This window comes from Chiloscyllium plagiosum, unplaced genomic scaffold (assembly GCF_037043375.1).
Source record: "Chiloscyllium plagiosum isolate Xiang-an unplaced genomic scaffold, Cpla_swu_hap1 HiC_scaffold_22, whole genome shotgun sequence".
Classification (NCBI taxonomy): Eukaryota; Metazoa; Chordata; class Chondrichthyes; order Orectolobiformes; family Hemiscylliidae; genus Chiloscyllium; species Chiloscyllium plagiosum.
The window spans coordinates 14,082,326-14,102,529 of NW_028270160.1; the positions used below are offsets into that span (position 1 = coordinate 14,082,326).

General features: G+C 44.0%; 1 protein-coding gene across 3 annotated transcripts in view; it reads left to right on the plus strand.

The window, feature by feature from the left end:
* Window positions 1–1,031: 1,031 nt before the first annotated feature.
* LOC122560983 (M-phase inducer phosphatase 3) overlaps window positions 1,032–20,204 on the plus strand; it is a 28,979-nt gene continuing 9,806 nt past the window's right edge. For 2 of the 3 annotated variants that reach the window (XM_087999183.1, XM_043712226.2), the window contains exons 1-8: window positions 1,032–1,361; window positions 4,248–4,342; window positions 7,485–7,536; window positions 9,236–9,269; window positions 15,468–15,533; window positions 16,480–16,629; window positions 17,740–17,835; window positions 18,136–18,198. In XM_087999183.1, the coding sequence (XP_087855309.1) occupies window positions 1,264–1,361; window positions 4,248–4,342; window positions 7,485–7,536; window positions 9,236–9,269; window positions 15,468–15,533; window positions 16,480–16,629; window positions 17,740–17,835; window positions 18,136–18,198 (654 nt within the window). In that variant the 5' untranslated portion in view covers window positions 1,032–1,263. The remainder of the gene's footprint in view (window positions 1,362–4,247; window positions 4,343–7,484; window positions 7,537–9,235; window positions 9,270–15,467; window positions 15,534–16,479; window positions 16,630–17,739; window positions 17,836–18,135; window positions 18,199–20,204) is intronic. The other variant, XM_087999182.1, reaches the window with a different exon arrangement.

Below are 20,204 nucleotides of genomic sequence, written 5' to 3' on the forward strand. Positions count from 1 at the left end.
CTAATGATTTGCAGATAATTAGAATTCCCCTCCTCCCCTCCTCCCAAACCATTGATCAATCTTGGATTGTTGTTTCAAACCTATCTAGTTCACTGCCCTCTGACTTAGAGTTATGGAGCCATACAACGTAGAAACAGACCCTTCAGTCTATGCCAACCATAACCTCAAACTAAACTAGTCCTATCTCTCTGCGCTTGGCCCAAGTCCCCCCAATCCTTCCTTATTAGTGAACCTACCAAGGTTTCTTTTAAATGTAATAACTGTGGGAGTTCACTCCATATATATAAAAGGTCCCTCATGTTCTTTTTAAATCTTTCTCCTGTCAGCTTAGCCCTCCACAGCAACGTGGTTGTCCCTCAGCTACCCTCTGAAGTAACCCAGCCATCCACCCAGTTGAATGAGAGATCAGCACTAAATGCTGTCTTTGCCAGTAATGCCCTCATCCCAGAACACTTCAAGGGGCTCACCACAAACACTGATGGAGATGAAGTCGAGCTAGTCACCGTGTTCCTGCAATTATTCACACCTCCGTGTGTCTTATGTTAACACTGTCAGCCGGAATTAACTGTTTTATTAATGATTTGGAGATGCCGGTGTTGGACTGGGGTGTACAAAGTTAAAAATCACACAACACCAGGTTATAGTCCAACAGATTTAATTGGAAGCACACCAGCTTTCGGAGCGTCCATTACCACCTGATGAAGGAGCGTTGCTCCGAAACCCAGTGTGCTTCCAATTAAACCTGGTGGACGATAACCTGGTGTTGTATAATTTTTAACTCTGTTTTATTAAGGGGGTATTGACAGATTGGCTCATCTCATTGCACTACCTTTCTATTTGGTTGCATTTAAAAGCCAATTTGGCGCAGATTCCAATAACGATCGGGCGAGACGCTTGGATTTTGTTTCCCTCCTTTTGGGGGGGGTGGGATGTTCTGTCCCTCCCGCCACCATCTGTACCCTCTCCCCTCCCGACTGCACACCGAACCAGCGCGTCCATAACAACCGCTCACCTCAGCAACAGCTGAGAGGCTGCAGAGATTTAAAAGCAGCCCAGAGCACACAGCGCAAACAATACAACATTGAAACTGTTTCGTGTAATTGTGAGTTTTCAAACAAACGCCTTGCACTATTTACCAGTTTCATTGCACTTCTCTCTTTCTCTTATTGGACTGGAAGACTCGAATGGGATTGTGAAAGGATATCCACTTCTGCACTGCTATATGCTCAAGACTCAAAGTGAACTTGAAGCCAAAGAGCGAAGATGTCTTTCTCCCCGGATTCTCCTTTCTCCCCGGATCGCCACCTCTCTCCCGTCTCCAGTTTGTCCTTTAATCTCAACAGTCTCACCTGCCAGGAAAGGTGAGGTGTCAGCTCTGAATTAATCTGCAATCACCCCAATTAATAGTTCACTTCTAAAATGCATATTTTTATTTTTATTGTTTCATTCATTGCAATATTTAGTAATCTCACTTTTTTTTTTACTATTCATGGGTTTTGGGTAATGCTAGCTAGTTGTCCATGTCTAACTGCCCCTTGAGAAAGTGGGAAGATGAGTTGTCTTTCCTAACCGGAATATTCACAATCCAAGATTTTGTCTCATCTCTTTGCTCAGGCCTTTGAATATAGGAGTTGGGATGTTATGTTGAGGTTGTACAGGGTGTTGGTGAGGCCTCTCCTGCAGTACTGTGTCCAGTTTTGATCGCTCAGTTATAGGGAGGATATTATTGAGCTGGAAAGGGTTCAGAAGAAGTTTACCAGGATGTTGGAGGCTTTGGGTAATAAGAAGAAGCTAGGTAGGCTGGGATTTAATTCACTGGAGCTTAGGAGGTTGAGGAGTGACCTTAGAGGTTTATAAATCATGAGGGGCATAGATACGGTGAATGGCAGATGGCTTTTCTCTTGAGGTGGACAATGTCAAGACTTAGTGGGCATATTTTTGAGGTGAGAGGAGGAAGATTTAATAACGACATGCAAGGCAATTTTTTTTACACCAACAGTCATGTGTGGAATGAACCTCCAGAGGATGCGGGTATAGTTACAATGCTTAAAAGACATTTAGGTAAGTACATGAATAAGAAGCATTTGGAGGGATATGGGACAAGCGCAGGAAGGTGGGACTGTTTTAGTTTGGAATTATGGTTAGCATGGACTGGTTGGAATAAAGGGTCTGTTTCCATACTGTCTAACTCTATGGTGTGGAAAGAAAGGAATGGCAGTATTGGAGGGAAAGTTGAGAGTGCTGGCATTCCCATGTGTCTACTGTCTTTGTCCTTCCAGCTGGGAAAGGTTGTGGTTTTGAAAAGCGCTATCAAAGGAGCAACTTATAGATAGTATATACTGCTGTGACTGAGCATTGCTGTTGAATTCACTGGCGGTTGAAGTGCTAATCAAATGGACTGCTTTGTCCCGTGTTCCTTCTGAGAGAGGGACTTCATTTATTTTGCACCTTTTTGACCCTTGCTATCTCAATGCGCTTGACAGCCAAAGATGTACTTTTGAAGTATACTCGGTAGTGTTAAATGAAAAAATAACGTGTAGAAGTTTAACATGTGTTTGCTGTGTAAAAGATTAAAGCCAGATGAGAAAATCTCCCTCTGAAGGTTTGAGGATGATGTGACAAATGATGGTCCATCATTGCCTGAACCAACTCGCTCTAAAAGAGCTATGCAATTCATCCCACTCCACCTCCATGTTTCCAAATCTCTAAGAATGTTTCAGTTTCAATTCTTTATCAAATTCCCCTTTTGGATGTTAGATCTGCTTCCACTGCAGTTTCAGGCAGTGCATTCCAGGTGATAACAACTCTGTAAAAAAAAACATCTCTGGTTCAGTTACATTCTGGTAATAAAACAATTACAACAGAGAAACCAATCATTTGACCCACTGTCTATGCTGGTGTTTATTCTCTACACAAAACTACCTTCCATTTCACTTTATCTAACCCCACCAACATCCTCTTTCAGATGGAAATACTGTAATGGTTTGGTTTCTGGTTTCAAAGAATTAATGACCACCTTTGAGCTTCTAAGCCAAGGAATGAATTTTGATTTTCCCAATCCCTTTTCCTGAAGGCTTCAGTTGTTGATGAACTTGGATTCACTGGCTGTAAATGCCAGGGGCTCTCTGGTAACTTTTGTGAGTTGCAAATAGGCAATTCAACCATGAGGGATATCACAGCTGTCAGATCATGATCATATTCCCATCTAATATTTACACACAATTTACAGGTTTCAATTCAGCACCAAATCAGGATCTGAAGCCAGGACTTGCCTGCTTCCATCTTACAAAATGAGTTGGCAACTATCCCCACCTCTCATTTAAAAGGCATGGATTCAGGCCCAATTCCAATACGTGCTGTCAATCCCTAATGGCTGGGGGAGTGCCACACTGTCATTACTTCTCCAAAGAGCTATTAAATTAAGGCTCAATATGCTCTCTAATATGAATTTGAGTTTGTAAGAGAACAGGAGAATTCTCCCCAGGGTCCAGTCCAAAATTTATCCCTAACCAATATCATAAATAGATCAAGTCTGAAGATGTGCAGGTTACATGGATTAGCTGTGCTAAACTGTCCTGTCGTGTCCAGAGGTGTGCAGGCTAGGTGGATTAGCCATGGAAAATGCAGGTTAACAGGGATAGACTGGGGGAGGCTAGGTTTGAGTTTGATGCTCTTTGGAGGGTTGGTGCAGATTCAATGGGCCGAATGGCCTCTCCCTGCATTGTAGGGATTCCATGACTCTATCATAGGGCCATTGTCACATTGTTGTTTGAGTCCAAACTGGTGGCATACCTCCAACATTAAGATAGTAACTATACTTCAAAAGTCCATAAGTTTTTTTTAAGTAATTCTGATGATGATATAGAAATGCAATGTCATATTTGAAGCACAATGCCTCTGACAGTGCAGCACTCCCTCAGCTATACAATCTGACATTTTATTAGTGCAACTTGAACCCAGAACCTTTTGACTGGAATATAAAAATATACACACTAAACAGAGGAAGGGAAATCAAATGGATAACACCGGAATTTCCTGAGATAAATTTATCATCTTGGACAATCCGTGTTTATTCGAAGTCTCATTTCTTTTAGCATGCTCTGTGATTTTTTTTTAATGCAGATGATGTTTCAGGCAGGAGATTTAAAAACAACGCACCCACTTGACAACTGCGGTCAAAAAATTGTTGAAAATGTTTGGCCTCATTCATGTTCTCCCCACTGTTTTGTGTTATTCCCGCAACTCAGTGACACCCCGAAGCGCAGACTCAAGCTTTCTCCCGAGAGTGGAAACCCGAGCCCTGAGGCCTTGCCAGTTGCCACGGATACCAAAACTCCTACAGGTCTGTACAGGTTGTGCTCAGCTGGTAAATTGGGTTTGTTGCCGTGGTTTCAGCATTCTGTTAGGGACAATGGGGGGGGGGGGTTGATGGCGGTGGGGTCAGGCAACAGAGTACTTTGCACAAAAGGATTATTGATGGAGCGCAGCCAAGGGGGTCCTGCATTGTGCGTTCATTATTTCTGCAAGAGACTACAGGCCCAAAACAAGCCTCAAAATACAGAGGCAGATTTGCATATCTACTATAAAAATGTATCTGTGTGCAAATGTGAGTTTGGTGCAGACTGTTTGTAGGACCTGTCTTTGTATATTTTTCCTACTAACTGCACAAGGGAAAAGATCACTTTCGTCATATTGGAGTTTAAGCTCCATGTGAGCCTCCCCATTCTACCTTAAACACTGTCATATTCCTCCACTCCGTTCTCCATTCAAATGTTTATTTAGCTTCCTCTTAAATATACCTTGCACCTCTTCACTGTGGTCCTGTATTCGGTCTAACCAGGTAAAGAAATTCCTTATTGGATTTATGTGACCATGTTGATATTGTATTGGTCCATTGTTTTGTGGTCACTAACTAGTGAAAACAACTCTACATCCATCGCATTGACCTCTTAACAATTTTGAACTCTTTAGGGCCCTGAATCTTAAATAGCTCTAGCCTATTCAATCTTCTAGGACGTAATTAATGTTATCATCCGGAGGCACACTGAAGATGTTACCTAGTATGGTGATGAAACGTCTGAAATGAACCTTCCAGCTCAGCGCGCAACCTACATCCATAAATAATGTTAACTAAATTTTTCTAAATGAGTGTTGAATGTGTTAAAATTGGGAAGGAAAAATCAGTGAAACTTGAAAATGCCTGAAATGCTCCAAACTAGTTTTATGTACCTTCATATGGAACACCAGTTCCAACCATTATCTCCATTTCCAAATGTAATGCATTTTTATTGGTTTCCTACAGTTCTGATACCCAAGGAAGTTTATTTGGTAGAATTTCTAATGTTCTGTTGTCCTTTTTTATAACAGAGAAACTAGATCTGTTCATAATGCTCCCAAGTGTGGTCCATCCAAGGTTCTGTACAAATTTAACACAACCATTATGCTTTTCAATGCTAATTTTTAGACATAAAATATTCTATGGCCTTTATCAAAATATTTTTATTTCAATAAAGCCTCCCACCTCCCTGGTTGAAGAGCCTAATGGCACTCACTGTCTAGATTTCTCGAGGGAGGAAGGGGAAAGTACTGACAATATTAGTTGAAAATATTACAAAATTAAATCAGTGTGTTATATGATGCCTTTTTTTGTTTACGGAATACTGCCATTGCTGGTTAGGCCACCATTTATTGCCCATCCCTAATTGCCCAAAGTCAAATATTTTTTGTACATGTGGAGTCACATGTAGGCTAGGACAACAAATTTCCTTCCCTGAGGGATATTAGTGAAACAAGTGTTGACCAGTAGTGGTTACCTGGTCACCATTAGGCAAGCTTCTCATTCCATATTTTATTGAATTAAACTTTCACCATCTGGATTTGAATCCATGATCTCAGAGCATTGTCTTGGGGTTTATGGATTACCAACATCATTACACCACCTCCTCCAACATGCAGCAACTTTTCTACAATGACTAACATTAAAACATGGAGTTAATTGCAACATATTGTGAAAGCAGGACCTCACAAGCAAACAACTCGTGAGGTTTATTAAGGGAAGAATGTTGGCCGATGAACTCTTCTTCAAATGTACAGTATCGTAATCCGAATGGGGGCCATGGTTTTAATATCTGATCTGAAAGACAGCACCTTCAACAGTGCAGCACTTCCTCAGTGCACTCAGTGCAACAGCCTAGATTAATCTTAGCAGGACTTATACACTTAACGGTAAGGTCCTAGGGAGTGTTGCTGATCAAAGAGACCTTGGAGTGCAGGTTCATAGCTCCTTGAAAGTGGAGTTGCAGGTAGATAGGATAGTGAAGAAGGCGTTTGGTATGCTTTCCTTTATTGGTCAGAGTATTGAGTACAGGAGTTGGGAGGTCATGTTGCAGCTGTACAGGACATTGGTTAGGCCACTGTTGGAATATTGCGTGCAAATCTGGTCTCCTTCCTATCGGAAAGATGTTGTGAAACTTGAAAGGGTTCAGAAAAGATTTACAAGGATGTTGCCAGGGTTGGAGGATTTGAGCTATAGGGAGAGGCTGAACAGGCTGGGGCTATTTTCCCTGGAACGTCAGAGGCTGAGGGGTAACCTTACAGAGGTTTACAAAATTATGAGCGGCATGGATAGGATAAATAGACAAAGTATTTTCCCTGGGGTTGTGGAGTCCAGAACTAGAGGGCATAAGTTTAGGGTGAGAGGGGAAAGATATAAAAGAGACCTAAGGGGCAACCTTTTCACGCAGAGGGTGGTACGTGTATGGAATGATCTGCCAGAGGATGTGGTGGAGGCTGGTACAATTGCAACATTTAAGAGGCAGTTGGATGGGTATATGAATAGGAAGGGTTTGGAGGGATATGGGCCGGGTGCTGGCAGGTGGGTTGGGATATCTGGTCGGCATGGACCGAAGGGTCTGTTTCAATGCTGTACATCTTTGACTCTATGACTCTATATCAGTGGAGTGCAATTTGAACCTACTGTGATCTGAGGCCACAGTACTACCCATTGAGCCACAGCTGATGCTTCCAGAACCTCAAGAAATTCCTTGGCACTGTGATAGGGGAGGTGATAATGGCGTGGTAATATCACTAGACTGATAATTCTGCACCCCAAGCTAATGTTCTGGGGATGTGGGTTTGAATCCCACTCTGGTAGATGGTGAATCTGAATTCAGGAAAAATCTGAAATCAAAAGCCAGACTAATCATGACAAAGTAACTGCTGTCCATTATTGTAAAAGCCCATCTAGTTTAATAATGCCTTTTATTGAATGAAATCTGCCATCTTTCCCTGGCCTATGTGTGATTTCAGATGCTGAGCAACATGGTTGACTCTTAGCTGCACTCCAGATGATAATTGCAGTCTAGCCAAGAACACACTGAATGAATTACAAAAGTTAAAGATACCAGAGGACTCCATGAAAAAGCAATAGATTGGGATTCAGAGACTCTGCACAAGTGAGTTAAATTGGATGTCTTGTGTTACAGGTCCATCCCCCAGTTCACCATGTGGATTTGACAAAAACAGCATGAAGAAAGGGTATGTCTGCAGGATGGAATCACATGGCATTTCAATCTGATGTCTGTCTATTCTGTAATGAGCCTGTCTACTGTGTGTGTGTGTGTTGGGGGAGGGGGTAGCGGTGCTTGGTGGGGGGTGTCTAGTGTTTTCATTTCTATTCATCATTGGAAAAGCCAGCATTTATTATGCCTTCTTCTAAACTTCAGAGGGCAATAGATGGTCAGCCATGTTGGTGTGAGACTGGGGTCACATGTAGGCCCAGAAAAGGCAAGGACAGCAGGTTTCCTTACCTAAAGGACTTTGGTGAACCCATTGAGTTCACACAACAATGCGATAAGTTCATAGTCACTTTCACCGACACCAGGATTATACTTCTATTATTTAAAAACTGCATTCAAAGTTCTCCAACAGCCATGTTGGTATTTGAACTCACTTTATTATTGGTCCAGTAAATTCATCGTAACTTGATCAAGTCACAGCTGTTGATAATGTCTACATTGGGAGGTGAATAATTGAGACTCCTTGGCTTTTGCAATTCGTCATTTCCACCACCTCCAAACAGACCCCACCACCAAGGATATATTTCCCTCCCCTCCCCTATCAGCATTCCGGAAAGACCACTCCCTCCGTGACTCCCTTGTCAGGTCCACACCCCCCACCAACCCAACCTCCACTCCCGGCACCTTCCCCTGCAACTGCAAGAAATGCAAAACTTGTGCCCATACCTCTCCCCTCACTTCCCTCCAAGGCCCCAAGGGATCCTTCCATATCCATCACAAATTCACCTGCACCTCCACACAGATCATTTACTGCATCCGCTGCACCCGATGTGGCCTCCTCTATATTGGGGAGACAGGCCACCTACTTGCGGAACGTTTCAGAGAACACCTCTGGGACACCCGCACCAACCAACCCAACCACCCCATGGCTGAACACTTTAACTCCCCCTCCCACTCCACCAAGGACATGCAGGTCCTTGGCCTCCTCCATTGCCAGACCATGGCAACACGACGCTTGGAGGAAGAGCGCCTCATCTTCCACCTAGGAACCCTCCAACCACAAGGGATGAATGCAGATTTCTCCAGCTTCCTCATTTCCCCTCCCCCCACCTTATCTCAGTCCCAACCCTCGGACTCAGCACCGCCTTCTTGACCTGCAATCTTCTTCCCGACCTCTCCTTCTCCACCCCCTCTCCGGCCTATCACCCTCACCTTAACCTCCTTCCACCTATTGTATTCCCAATGCTCCTCCCCCAAGTCCCTCCTCTCTACCTTTTATCTTAGCCTGCTTGGCACACCCTCCTCATTCCTGAAGAATGTCTTCAGTGAGCCTCCAAATGAAGCATTGGTGGTGTAGCCCACTTTCTATTTATATGTTTGTGTTTCCTTGGGTTGGTGATGTCATTTCCTATGATGATATCATTTCCTAAGGTTGATGTCATTTCGTGTTCTTTTTCTCAGGGGGTGGTAAATGGCATCCAAGTCAATGTGTTTGTTGATAGAATTCCGGTTGGAATGCCATGCTTCTAGGAATTCTCGTGTGTGTCTCTGTTTGACTTGTCCTAGGATGGATGTGTTGTCGCAGTCAGCTAGAGGGCGTGGTGTTATGCCCCAGGATGAGTCAGATCCTTCAGTACTGGGAAGGAAGGGAATTTTTAAACTAAAGGATTTAATTCCATTGGACATACGTGCACAATAACATTGCTCTTTCCTTGCAGCCAGACTCCATCAAGGCGCACAATGTCTCAGCCGGTGAGTTAGAAAACGATTTCTTTTTATTTCATATGGCACTAGAAAGTTGAGATAAGAACCAGAAATTGCTGAAGAAACTCAGCAGGTCTAGTAGCCTCTGTGGAGAGAATGCAGAGTTAACGTTTCGGGTCTGGTGACCCTTCACAAGAACTGACGGTTGCTAAGAATTGAGATTGCTGAAAAAGACGTCTTGTTGAAACTTTTCACCTTTCACTCATCAGGACAACTTACAAGAAATACCAACACGAAAGGAAAATAACATTTGAGAATGGTGATTGGTTGACTGTTGTACTCTGATATTCAACAGCCAATGCTTGCAAAATTCAAAATTTGGTATCCAACATTGGATCGAAATTCACAACAATATTCTTGACAGCATTTAACAAATAATCCAGGATGTGCTAGTCATTACACTGATGTCAATTTAGGATTGTCAGTTGGGCTCACAGTCTGATACACTTGCATGTACTGGAAGCTACATAAATTAACACACAGGATCCTGTTCTTTGCAGAGAGAAGGAACTTTTACACATACTGTATCTGTTTTAACTCAGCAAAACAGGTGACAACCATTCTCTTGTTCAAGGCAATACTTTGACTATTCAGAGTTTTAAAATTTAAGAAAGCTATAAGTTAGCTGTCAGTCATCATCTAACTTGTACATTCTCCATGGCAACACTTATAATAATGGAGGTCCTCTTATTAAGCAATCAGTACCCTATTCTCCTACAATGTATAATGTTGTTTTTCCTTACATTTGTATTGCTTGTGAATTATCCTGATGAATGAAGACCAAAGCTTCAACATTTTTCTTTGGCAATACACAAGTTCTGTACTACCAAATGATTATTTGTGCACTAACAAATGATGTAAGCTACTCTCTGTTATGATTATAGTTAGTCATCAAGAACGTTAGAGTTTTAATGATAGTATAAGATAATGACAAGGGTTAAAAGAGAGTCTTTTCAAACTCACACTAAAGAGATATCTACTGTTAAAGACTGTAGCTACAACATGACAGACAACTCTTTAGATACCAGATTTCCATTCCAAAAGCTTAACTTAAACGCTGAGAATATGACATTGCAAAGGAAATATATGTAATTGCAAAACACAGTGTTTATATAATCCAACTTACTATCAATCATGAATATTGCCCAAATGAAGAAGGCAAAACTCCATCTCCAGGAAGATTGAACCAGTCAAAGTCGTCTTGATGTTGTTAAAAGTCACACAACACCAGGTTATAGTCCAATTGGTTTACTTGGAAGCACTAGCTTTCGGAGCGCTGCTCCTTCATCCAGAGTGAGAAGCGAGGGAATAACTTGACCTGAGCAAATAGGCTAATTCAATTCCCATTTTAAAGTTATGCACTCTGTCTTTGTTTTTAGACGATGCTGTGATATGACATTGCTTAGTATATCTATCTTTAACAACCGTAACTAAACGTTCTGACTTACAGCATCCTCAGTTGTTTCGGTTTTTATTTATATCTGTCTTTAATACAGCTTTAATAATTTGGTAAAAACAATGACTCCAGATGCTAGAAACCAAATTATGGATTAGAGTGGTGCTGGAAAAGCACAGCAGTTCAGGCAGCATCCGAGGAGCAGGAAAATTGATGTTTCGTGCAAAAGCCCTTCATCAAGAATAGAGGCAGATTGCCTGCAGGGTGGAGAGATAAATGGGAGGAGGGTGGAGTGGATAGATGGAAAGGAAGATAGGCAGGTAGGGCAAGTCATGGGGACAGTGCTGAGCTGGAAGTTTGGAACTGGGGTGAGGTGGGGGAAGGAGAAATGAGGAAACTGGCGAAGTCCACATTGATGCCCTGGGGTTGAAGTATTCCGAGGTGGAAGATGAAGCGTTCTTCCTCCAGGCATCTGGTAGTGAGGGGGCGGCGGTGAAGGAGGCCCAGGACCTCCATGTCCTCGGCTGAGTGGGAGGGGGATTTGAAATGTTGGGCCACAGGGTGGTGTGGTTGATTGGTGCGGTGTCTCAGAGATGTTCCCTAAAGTGCTCTGCTAGGAGGCGTCCAGTCTCCCCAATGTAGAGGAGACCGCATCTGGAGCAACGGATACAATAAATGATATTAGTGGATGTGCAAGTAAAACTTTGATGGATGTGGAAGGCCCCTTTGGGGCCTTGGATGGAGGTGAGGGAGGAGGTGTGGGCGCAGGTTTTGCAATTCCTGCGGTGGCAGGGGAAGGTGCCAGGATGGGAGGGTGGGTTGGTGGGGGGGTGTGGACCTGACCAGGTAGACATGGAGGGAATGGTCTTTGCGGAAGGTGGAAAGGGGTGGGGAGGGAAATATATCCCTGGTAGTGGGGTCCATTTGGAGGTGGTGGAAATGTCGGCAGATGATTTGGTTTATGCGAAGGTTGGTAGGGGGTGGAAGGTGAGCACCGGGGGGAGTTCTGTCCTTGTTACAGTTGGAGGGATGGGGTCTGAGGGTGGAGGGGCGGGATGTGGATGAGATGCGGTGGAGGGCATCTTTAACCACGTGGGAAGGGAAATTACATTCTCTAAAGAAGGAGGCCATCTGGTGTGTTCTGTGGTGGAACTGGTTCTCCTGGGAGCAGATACGGTGGAGGCGGGGGAATTGGGATGGCATTTTTGCAGGAGGTAGGGTGGGAAGAGGTGTAATCCAGTAGCTGTGGGAGTCGATGGGTTTGTAAAAAATGTCGGTGTCAAGTCGATCGTCACTGATGGAGATGGAGAGGTCCAGGAAGGGGAGGGAGGTGTCAGAGAAGGTCCAGGTAAATTTAAGGTCAGGGTGGAATGTGTTGGTGAAGTTGATGAATTGCTCAACCTCCTCGCAGGAGCACGAGGTGGCGCCAATGCAGTCATCAATGTAGCGGAAGAAGAGATGGGGAGTGGTGCCGGTGTATCTACGGAAGATGGACTGTTCTACGTAGCCAACAAAGAGACATTCAGGCCTATATGGTTGCCCATGGCTACCCCTTTGGTCTGGAGAAAGTGGGAGGATTCGAAGGAGAAATTGTTGAGGGTGAGGACCAGTTCGGCCAAACGAATGAGTGTGTCGGTGGAAGGGTACTGTTGGGGACATTGGGAGAGGGAGAAATGGAGGGCTTGGAGGCCCTGGTCATGGTGGATGGAGGTGTCGAGGGATTGGATATCCATGGTGTGGATGAGGCATTGGGGATCGGGAAACTGAAGTCTTGGAGGAGGTGGAAGGCATGAGTGGTGTCTCGAACGTATGTGGGGAGTTCCTGGACTAGGGGGGATAGGACAGTGTTGAGGTAGGTGGAGATGAGTTCATTGGGGCAGAGACAATGGGTCTGCCAGGATGGTCAGGCTTGTGGATCTTGGGAAGGAGGTAGAACAGGGCAATGCGGGATTCCCGGACTATGAGGTTGGAAGCTGTGGGTGGGAGGTCTCCTGAGGTGATGAGGTTCTGTATGGTCTGGGAGATGATGGTTTGGTGATGGGAGTGGGGTCATGGTCGAGGGAGCTGTAGGAGGAGGTGTCTTTGAGTTGGTGTCTGACTTCAGCGGTGTAGAGATCAGTGCGCCAGACTACTACTGCACCCCCTTTATCCGCTGGCTTGATGGATTAATAATTGGTCCACCATTAATTGCTAGGAGAAAGTGAGGACTGCAGATGCTGGAGATCAGAGCTTAAAAATATGTTGCCGGACCTCTCCGCCTCCACCCCCTCTCCGGCCTATCACCCTCACCTTAACCTCCTTCCACCTATCGCATTCCCAACGCCCCTCCCCCAAGTCCCTCCTCCCTACCTTTTATCTTAGCCTGCTTGGCACACCCTACTCATTCCTGAAGAAGGGCTTATGCCCGAAATGTCAATTCTCCTGCTCCTTGGATGCTGCCTGACCTGCTGCGTTTTTCCAGCAACACATTTTTAAGCACCATTAACTGCTGTTTGTGTAAGAGAGTCCCAAACCTCTACCAGACATGGCGTGAAGAAATGCTTTGGAATTTCACCCCTGAATCTTTCCACTCTGCCCGAGTCCTTGATTCGCCAACCAGAGGGAATAGTTTTTCAAATAAAACAGCAAGTGGTGGAGAAGTTCAGCAGGTCTGATGGCATCTGGGAGAGAGAAATAGAATTTGAGTCTATGATGACATAATTTCTATATACCCTATTTGCATCAACATTTTAAAACTTGGAACAAACCACGGTGGCACAGTGGTTAGCACTGCTGCCTCACAGCGCCAGAGACCCTGGTTCAATTCCCCGCCTCAGGCGACTGACTGTGTGGAGTTTGCACGTTCTCCCCGTGTCTGCATGGGTTTCCTCCAGGTGCTCCGGTTTCCTCCCACAGTCCAAAGATGTTCAGGTCAGGTGAATTGGCCATACTAAATTGCCCGTAGTGTTAGATAAGGGGTAAATGTAGGGGTATGGGTGGGTTTCGCTTCGGCGGGTCGGTGTGGACTTGTTGGGCCAAAGGGCCTGTTTCCACACTGTAATGTAATCTAAATCTAAATCTATACTCTGAATTTGAGGGAATACTAACTGTGTTTGTTTAATCTCTCCCCATAGTGTAATCATTATGTGGCCAGGTAATATTCTGGTAAATCTATTGATTCCAGTATCTCCTTCCTAAAGTGCTGTGCCCAAAACTGCTATTAATGATTCCAGAGCAGGAACATGATATTTGTGCCATTCATATCCATTAGATATAAAGGCCAGTATTCCACTTTCTATTATTTTCTGTATTTGTGCATGATATTATAATGGTTGATATATGTGGACCACAAATTTCTTTGGATCTCCATTGTTTGTAGCTTTTCACTATTTATGAAGTCCCGTGTTTTATCTCTTTAGATCCAAAATGGACGGACTCACATCTGCCTACTTTAAAATCTGTTGACACAGTTTTGTCAAATTATTTCATCTCAGTATTTCTGCAATGTTACACATGCAACGACATAGCTTACGTACTTTGTGTTATAATAAAATGTTGGATTTGTGTTTTTTAATCGCATTATCTGCCTTGTTAATAGTGAATTAAGAGTGAATAGCTGAGGGCACAACATAGATTTTTGATGAACACTAATAGTTAAGTTGTGTTAGTAGAGGAACATAGGCAAAAGTGAGGACTGCAGAGGCTGGAAACCAGAGTCTAGATTAGAGTGGTTCTGGAAAAGCACAGCAGGTCAGGCAGCATCCGAGGAGCAGGAAAATCGACATTTCAGGCAAAAGCCCTTCATCATGAATGGAGGTGGGGAGCCTCCAGGGTGGAGAGATAAATGGGGGGGGCTAGTTGAGAAACATGTCTATTAATTCCCTCCTCTTGCTGCTCAGCCAGATTCCTCATGGGGTCAATACTTTGCCATTAATTCCATAAGCTTCAACTTTAGCTAAGAATTTATTCAATGCCATCTGTATTTTCATATACATAACATCCATAGACATAAACCTTGTCCATTACTTTATAAATCATCACTTCACAATAAATTAGTCAGCTTCTTCAGGCATGACCTACCTGTTACAAAGGCTTTCTTTGGTCAACTGGATGTTTTCAAGCTGTTCGATCGATGCGTTTTAAATTATAGAGTCCACTAATTTCCTAGCAATGAAGTTTGGCTTTGATATTATAATTTACTGATTTCCCTCCCACACCTTTTTCAGGTAAGTTTTTAAGAATTGGCTTAAAAAGAGACTCAGGGATGTTAAGAGGTGGAAAGGTTTGGGAGGGAAGTCCTGTGCTAAGGGCATCAGAAGCTGAAGACATGACTGTAAAAGATGGAATGGTTGGAGGATGCGATTTAGCAGAGTGCAGCAATCAGGGCGGGGTGAGAGACCATGGAAGGATTTGGAATAAAAAGGGATGATCATTTGAGAATTTGAGGCATTGCTTAACCTGGAGGCAGTGTAAGTCAGCAAACAGAAGGTAATGAGTTGATGGGACTTGGTACTACATTGATTCATTGCATTGTCATTATTGCCAAATGAGAAATTTCCAAAAATCTTAAACTGTATTCATAATTTCAGTTAGCAAAAAACATCGTTTCTGAAATGGTTTTTTAACCGCTATCTTAAGGGGGGTATGGGCAAGCCTGATGAGTTGAGAATTTCCATAGACAAAACCCATAATAAACGTGAATGTAGCAACATTTGGAGGAAAAATGTGACACACGTAGGCATCAGGCTTGGTGGATTTCACTCACCTCCAGTTAAAAATATGCTAAAACATTACTGGGTTTATTTGCGCAGATCAGGCTTCTGGACAAAATGCGGATGAAAGTGGAGGGAAATTTGCATCAACCAGACAAACAACACGTAAGACTCAACACTCAATTTCTTTCCTCTTTCCTGTGTGTGTGATTATTTGAACTCTTCAGATCTGTTCAATACCGACTGTGAGTGGGATCCATGTTTACATTCATTGGATATCACATCTACCTCTCTAGCATCATGTGAGCCTTCATTGGCTGTTAAACTGTTGACATCAGATAATTGTCAGACCCTTTCAATGTTTGTTACTCTGTCCTGCTTTCCGGTGTAGCTTCTTAGTTAATGATCGGAGGCAGGAATACTATTTTGTGGATATTCCTGACAGTGTCCTAGAGACATCAATTTCAGTTGTAGCTATCCTACAGCCTGTTCCATCATAGATCGCTGAATTGAGTACACAAAATGTATGGAAACTGGGATCCTCATAAGCTGGATAGGCCAGTAGCACAACAAGTAGTTCACTTCCAACGTAACTACCATTGGTAGTCTTTGTTCATGTGTTTGATGGGATAGTGCAGAGGGTGCTTTACTCTAAATCTAACTCCATCCTGTACCTGTCCTGTGAGTGAGAGGACAACATAGAGGAAATTTTACCTGTATCTAACCCCATGCTATACTTTTCTTGGGAGAGTTTAATGGGATAATGTGAGGGAGCTTTACTATGTATCTAACCTCATACTGTACCTGTTCTGTGAGTGTTTGATGGGGACAATGTTGAGGGAGATTCACTCTGTATCTAACGCTGTGCTGTTTCCATCCTGGGAGCTTTTGATTGGGACTGTATAGAATGAGATTAACTCTCTTTCGAACCCTGTGCTATTACCTGTCCTGGTGTGTAATTGAAGGAGGTGTTTATTGATTTTCCAGTTCGATTTCATGTTGAGCACAAAGGCACTGAAACTTTTAATTAATGTCTTTTTATAATTTCAGACCTATGTTAAATTTCTTCTGTTATGAGTGATTTTGTTTTGCCTATTTCTGTTTCAAACAGGAAGATGGGTGTGCGCGATCAGGGATCAGTTCCTCCCCTCTGACCCAGCTCCATGGAAAACGCACTGAACAGGCTGATGGACTTCAATCATCAGCTCAGAAAAGGAGAAAACACAGTAAACATGGAAACTGGGAAACAGATCAAAGACAGGTGATTTTTGGAGAAGTTGCTATTAATTTATCGATGTTGGTGTTTTGGGGTGCAATTTAATTGAAGTGAACTCCCAACTTCTATCACTAAAGACCAGCTTTTGAGTCTCTGATTTCCTGTTGTGATAATGGGACATGGGTCCATGTCTGTGACTCCCCCACACAGTGACGGTGTGGGGGTCAGTGTCTATGATATACCCCCACACAATGACAGGACAGGCGTCTGTGTATGTGATATACCTGTACTCAGTGACAGGACAGGGGTCTGTGTCTGTGATATACCTCCACAAAGTGAAATGACAGAGATCTGTGAGTCCCCCACATCGTGACGGGATGGGGGTCTGTGTCTGTGATTCCCCCACACGGTGACAGGATGGGGGTCTGTGATTTCCCCACATGGTGACGGGATGGGGGTCTGTGTCTGTGATTCCCCCACACGGTGACAGGATGGGGGGTCTGTGATTTCCCCACATGGTGACGGGATGGCAGTCTGAGTCTGTGAGTCCCCCACATGGTGACGGGATGGGGGTCTGTGCCTGTGATTTCCCCACGTGGTGACAGGATGGGGATCTGTGTCTGTGAGTCCCCCACATGGTGACGGGATGGGGGTCTGTGATTTCCCCACATGGTGACGGGACGGGGGTCTGTGTCAGTGATTCCCCCACACGGTGACAGGATGGGGGTTTGGGTCTGAGAGTCCCCCACATGCTGATGGGATGGGGGTCTCTGTCTGTGATTTCCCCACATGGTGACAGGCTGAGGGTCTGTGATCTCAGGATATGAAAGTAGATCAATATTCAGTCTCAGAGTCCATGAGTGGAGCATTAGAAGAAAATTGTCCAGATTTTCTCTGCAGAATACTATCCAATGGAAAATCTGTGCGTTTTTTTTTGTTGTAAGGGAAAGCATCAAATTGTGTTCCTGTCACAGTGGGGTACCCCAGCCAATCTCACTGTCTTGTGGGATGTCTCTTGCACAAACCATGGATGACATGTCCAACTGAGCCATTCCTGAATGCAGAGTTTGTGCAATGAAGGGGGTAAGGGAAAGCACTCCAGGCAGTTATGTTTGTCTATTCCCCGCTGATTGGACACTCTGGTTTTTTTTCCAGCTTTATAATCTCCGCTGGTTGTCCTGCCTCCAAGAAGTCGACGTTAAACAAATCCCAGACTCAGAGGAGAGAGTCCTCATTGGTGATTTCTCTAAAGTAAGAACAATCTCAGAACACATTCTTTCTTGGTTGGCCTAGCTTTATGTTGTTTAAAAATATTCCAACTAAATTAAATCACATCGGCTAAATTAACCCTGTTGTTGTACCTGTCTTGGGATGTTTGACAGGGGCAGTGTAGAGAGAGCTTTGCTCATATCTAACCCCATGCTATGCCTATCCTGGGAGAGGGACACTGGGTGCTTTGAATTGTAATTTTCTGCATTTCCCAGCTGTGACAGTGTTTGAGTAGAAAGTTCAAGCAACTGATGAATCTTGTATCTTTGCTTGCTGCTTCAGGCCTGCATCCTGCCAATAGAAGATGGGAAACATCAGGATCTGAAATACATTTCAGCTCACACTGTGAGTATTGATGTCAAGGTGCTGGTGTTGGACTGGGTTGGACAAAGTTAAAAATCACATAACACCAGGTTATAGTCCAACAGGTTTATTTGGAAGCACTAGCTTTCGGAGCGACGCTCCTTCATTGGGTAGCTGTGGAGCAAGACCTTAAGGCACAGAATTTATAGCAAAAGATCACAGTGAAATGCATGCAATAAACCTTAAGTTATCTTGAGCTCAGTCACTCATTCATGCACACACACACACATACGTATAAGTCTACGGGGTGAACTTGCATTTGCGGAATTGTAATTGCAGATACAATTTATTTTGTTCAAAAAGCACACCATCTGCAGGCAACCCATCCATGTAACATTTTATAAATTCCTCCTTTGGAAATCGAACCAATCTGACTCAAGGTTTGGATACAAACAGACTCTAACTTCACACCTTTAGGGGTGGCACGGTGGCACAGTGGTTAGCACTGCTGCCTCACAGCGCTAGAGACCCGGGTTCAATTCCTGCCTCAGGCGACTGACTGTGTGGAGTTTGCATGTTCTCCCCGTGTCTGCGTGGGTTTCCTCCGGGTGCTCTGGTTTCCTCCCACAGTCGAAAGATGTACAGGTCAGGTGAATTGGCCATGCTAAATTGCCCGTAGTGTTAGGTGCAGGGGTATATGTAGGGGTATGGGTCTGGGTGGGTGTGCTTCGGCGGGTCGGTGTGGACTTGTTGGGCCGAAGGGCCTGTTTCCACACTGTAAGTAATCTAATCTTCAATGCATTGTCTGAGCTGAGATGTCACCTTTTTTAATAAAACATTAAGTTACCTCAAAAATGTGACTTGAAAAAAAGTCTGGGATATACATACCGTATATACTCGTGTAAAGGTTGAGTTTTGAAGATGGTTTTCTAAATCTGAAATTAGGGGGTTGACTTATACATGATTTATTGTTTTCAAGGGGATGAATATTTATCTACAAAATACATAAAATGGGAAATTTACCTTCCTGGCAGCCCCCTGGTCCCTGATTCTGGAATGTTCCCTGTAATATGTTCGGGATGTGATAAACCATGGATAACTGAAACCGCGGAAACCGACTCCGTGGATACAGCTGTCGCCCGGGACTGTCATACCATTACTGTAATTCTGAAAACCTGGAGCAGGGCGTGATGGCTGCTGGGCTGGAAAACCCGGAATGGAGCGAAATGGCCAGCAGACTGGAAAGCTGGAATGGAGCGCAATGGGCAGGCACATTGACTCATAAATGTTGATCTTAATTGTGAAGATCTAGGGGTGACTTATATGCAAGTTACACAAAAAAAAAACCAAGATATTTTGGCCAAAAATAAGGGGTTTACGTATGCATGAGATTGACCTATACACAAGTATATATGGTATTAATGAACTAACCTGCAGCCCATTCTAAAAGATGAAAGTCTAAAAGCAATCTAGGTTTGTTAAATATATTGTATCAGTTGCATGCATGACTCTGTAATCTTTTGCTATGAAGTCTGTGTCTTATAATCATGCACCACAGCTACCTGATGAAGGAGCAATGCTCTGAAAGCTAGTGCTTCCAAATAAACCTGTTGGACTATAACCTGGTGTTGTGTGATTCTTAACTGTGAGCATTGCTAGGGCACTGGGAACAATTAGCAGCTCATTGGCACCCCAATTGTTCAATCAGCAAAGAGTGTGTGTGGAATTGAGCTCTCAGCTCTAGGAAATTCACAGGCCCTGTACACACTGCTGCTGCACATTGTCCACCTTTTTCCCTCATCCACCACCCGGACATGCCCTGGTGTACCCATTTGCCACCGGGCGGTGGGAATCCCCAGTGGAAGGCTCTCTATGTGGGACTCCTCCCCCTTTCGCTAGGGGATCTGGGGTGGAGGGTGCTGCACGCAACTGCTTGTTCTGTGGTGCTGCAGAGTCCGAGGCCCATGTGTATACGGGGTGTGGGCGTTTGCACTCCCTTTTTGATTTCCTTGAAAACCTTCTCCTCTGCTTTTGGCTGCTCTTCAGCC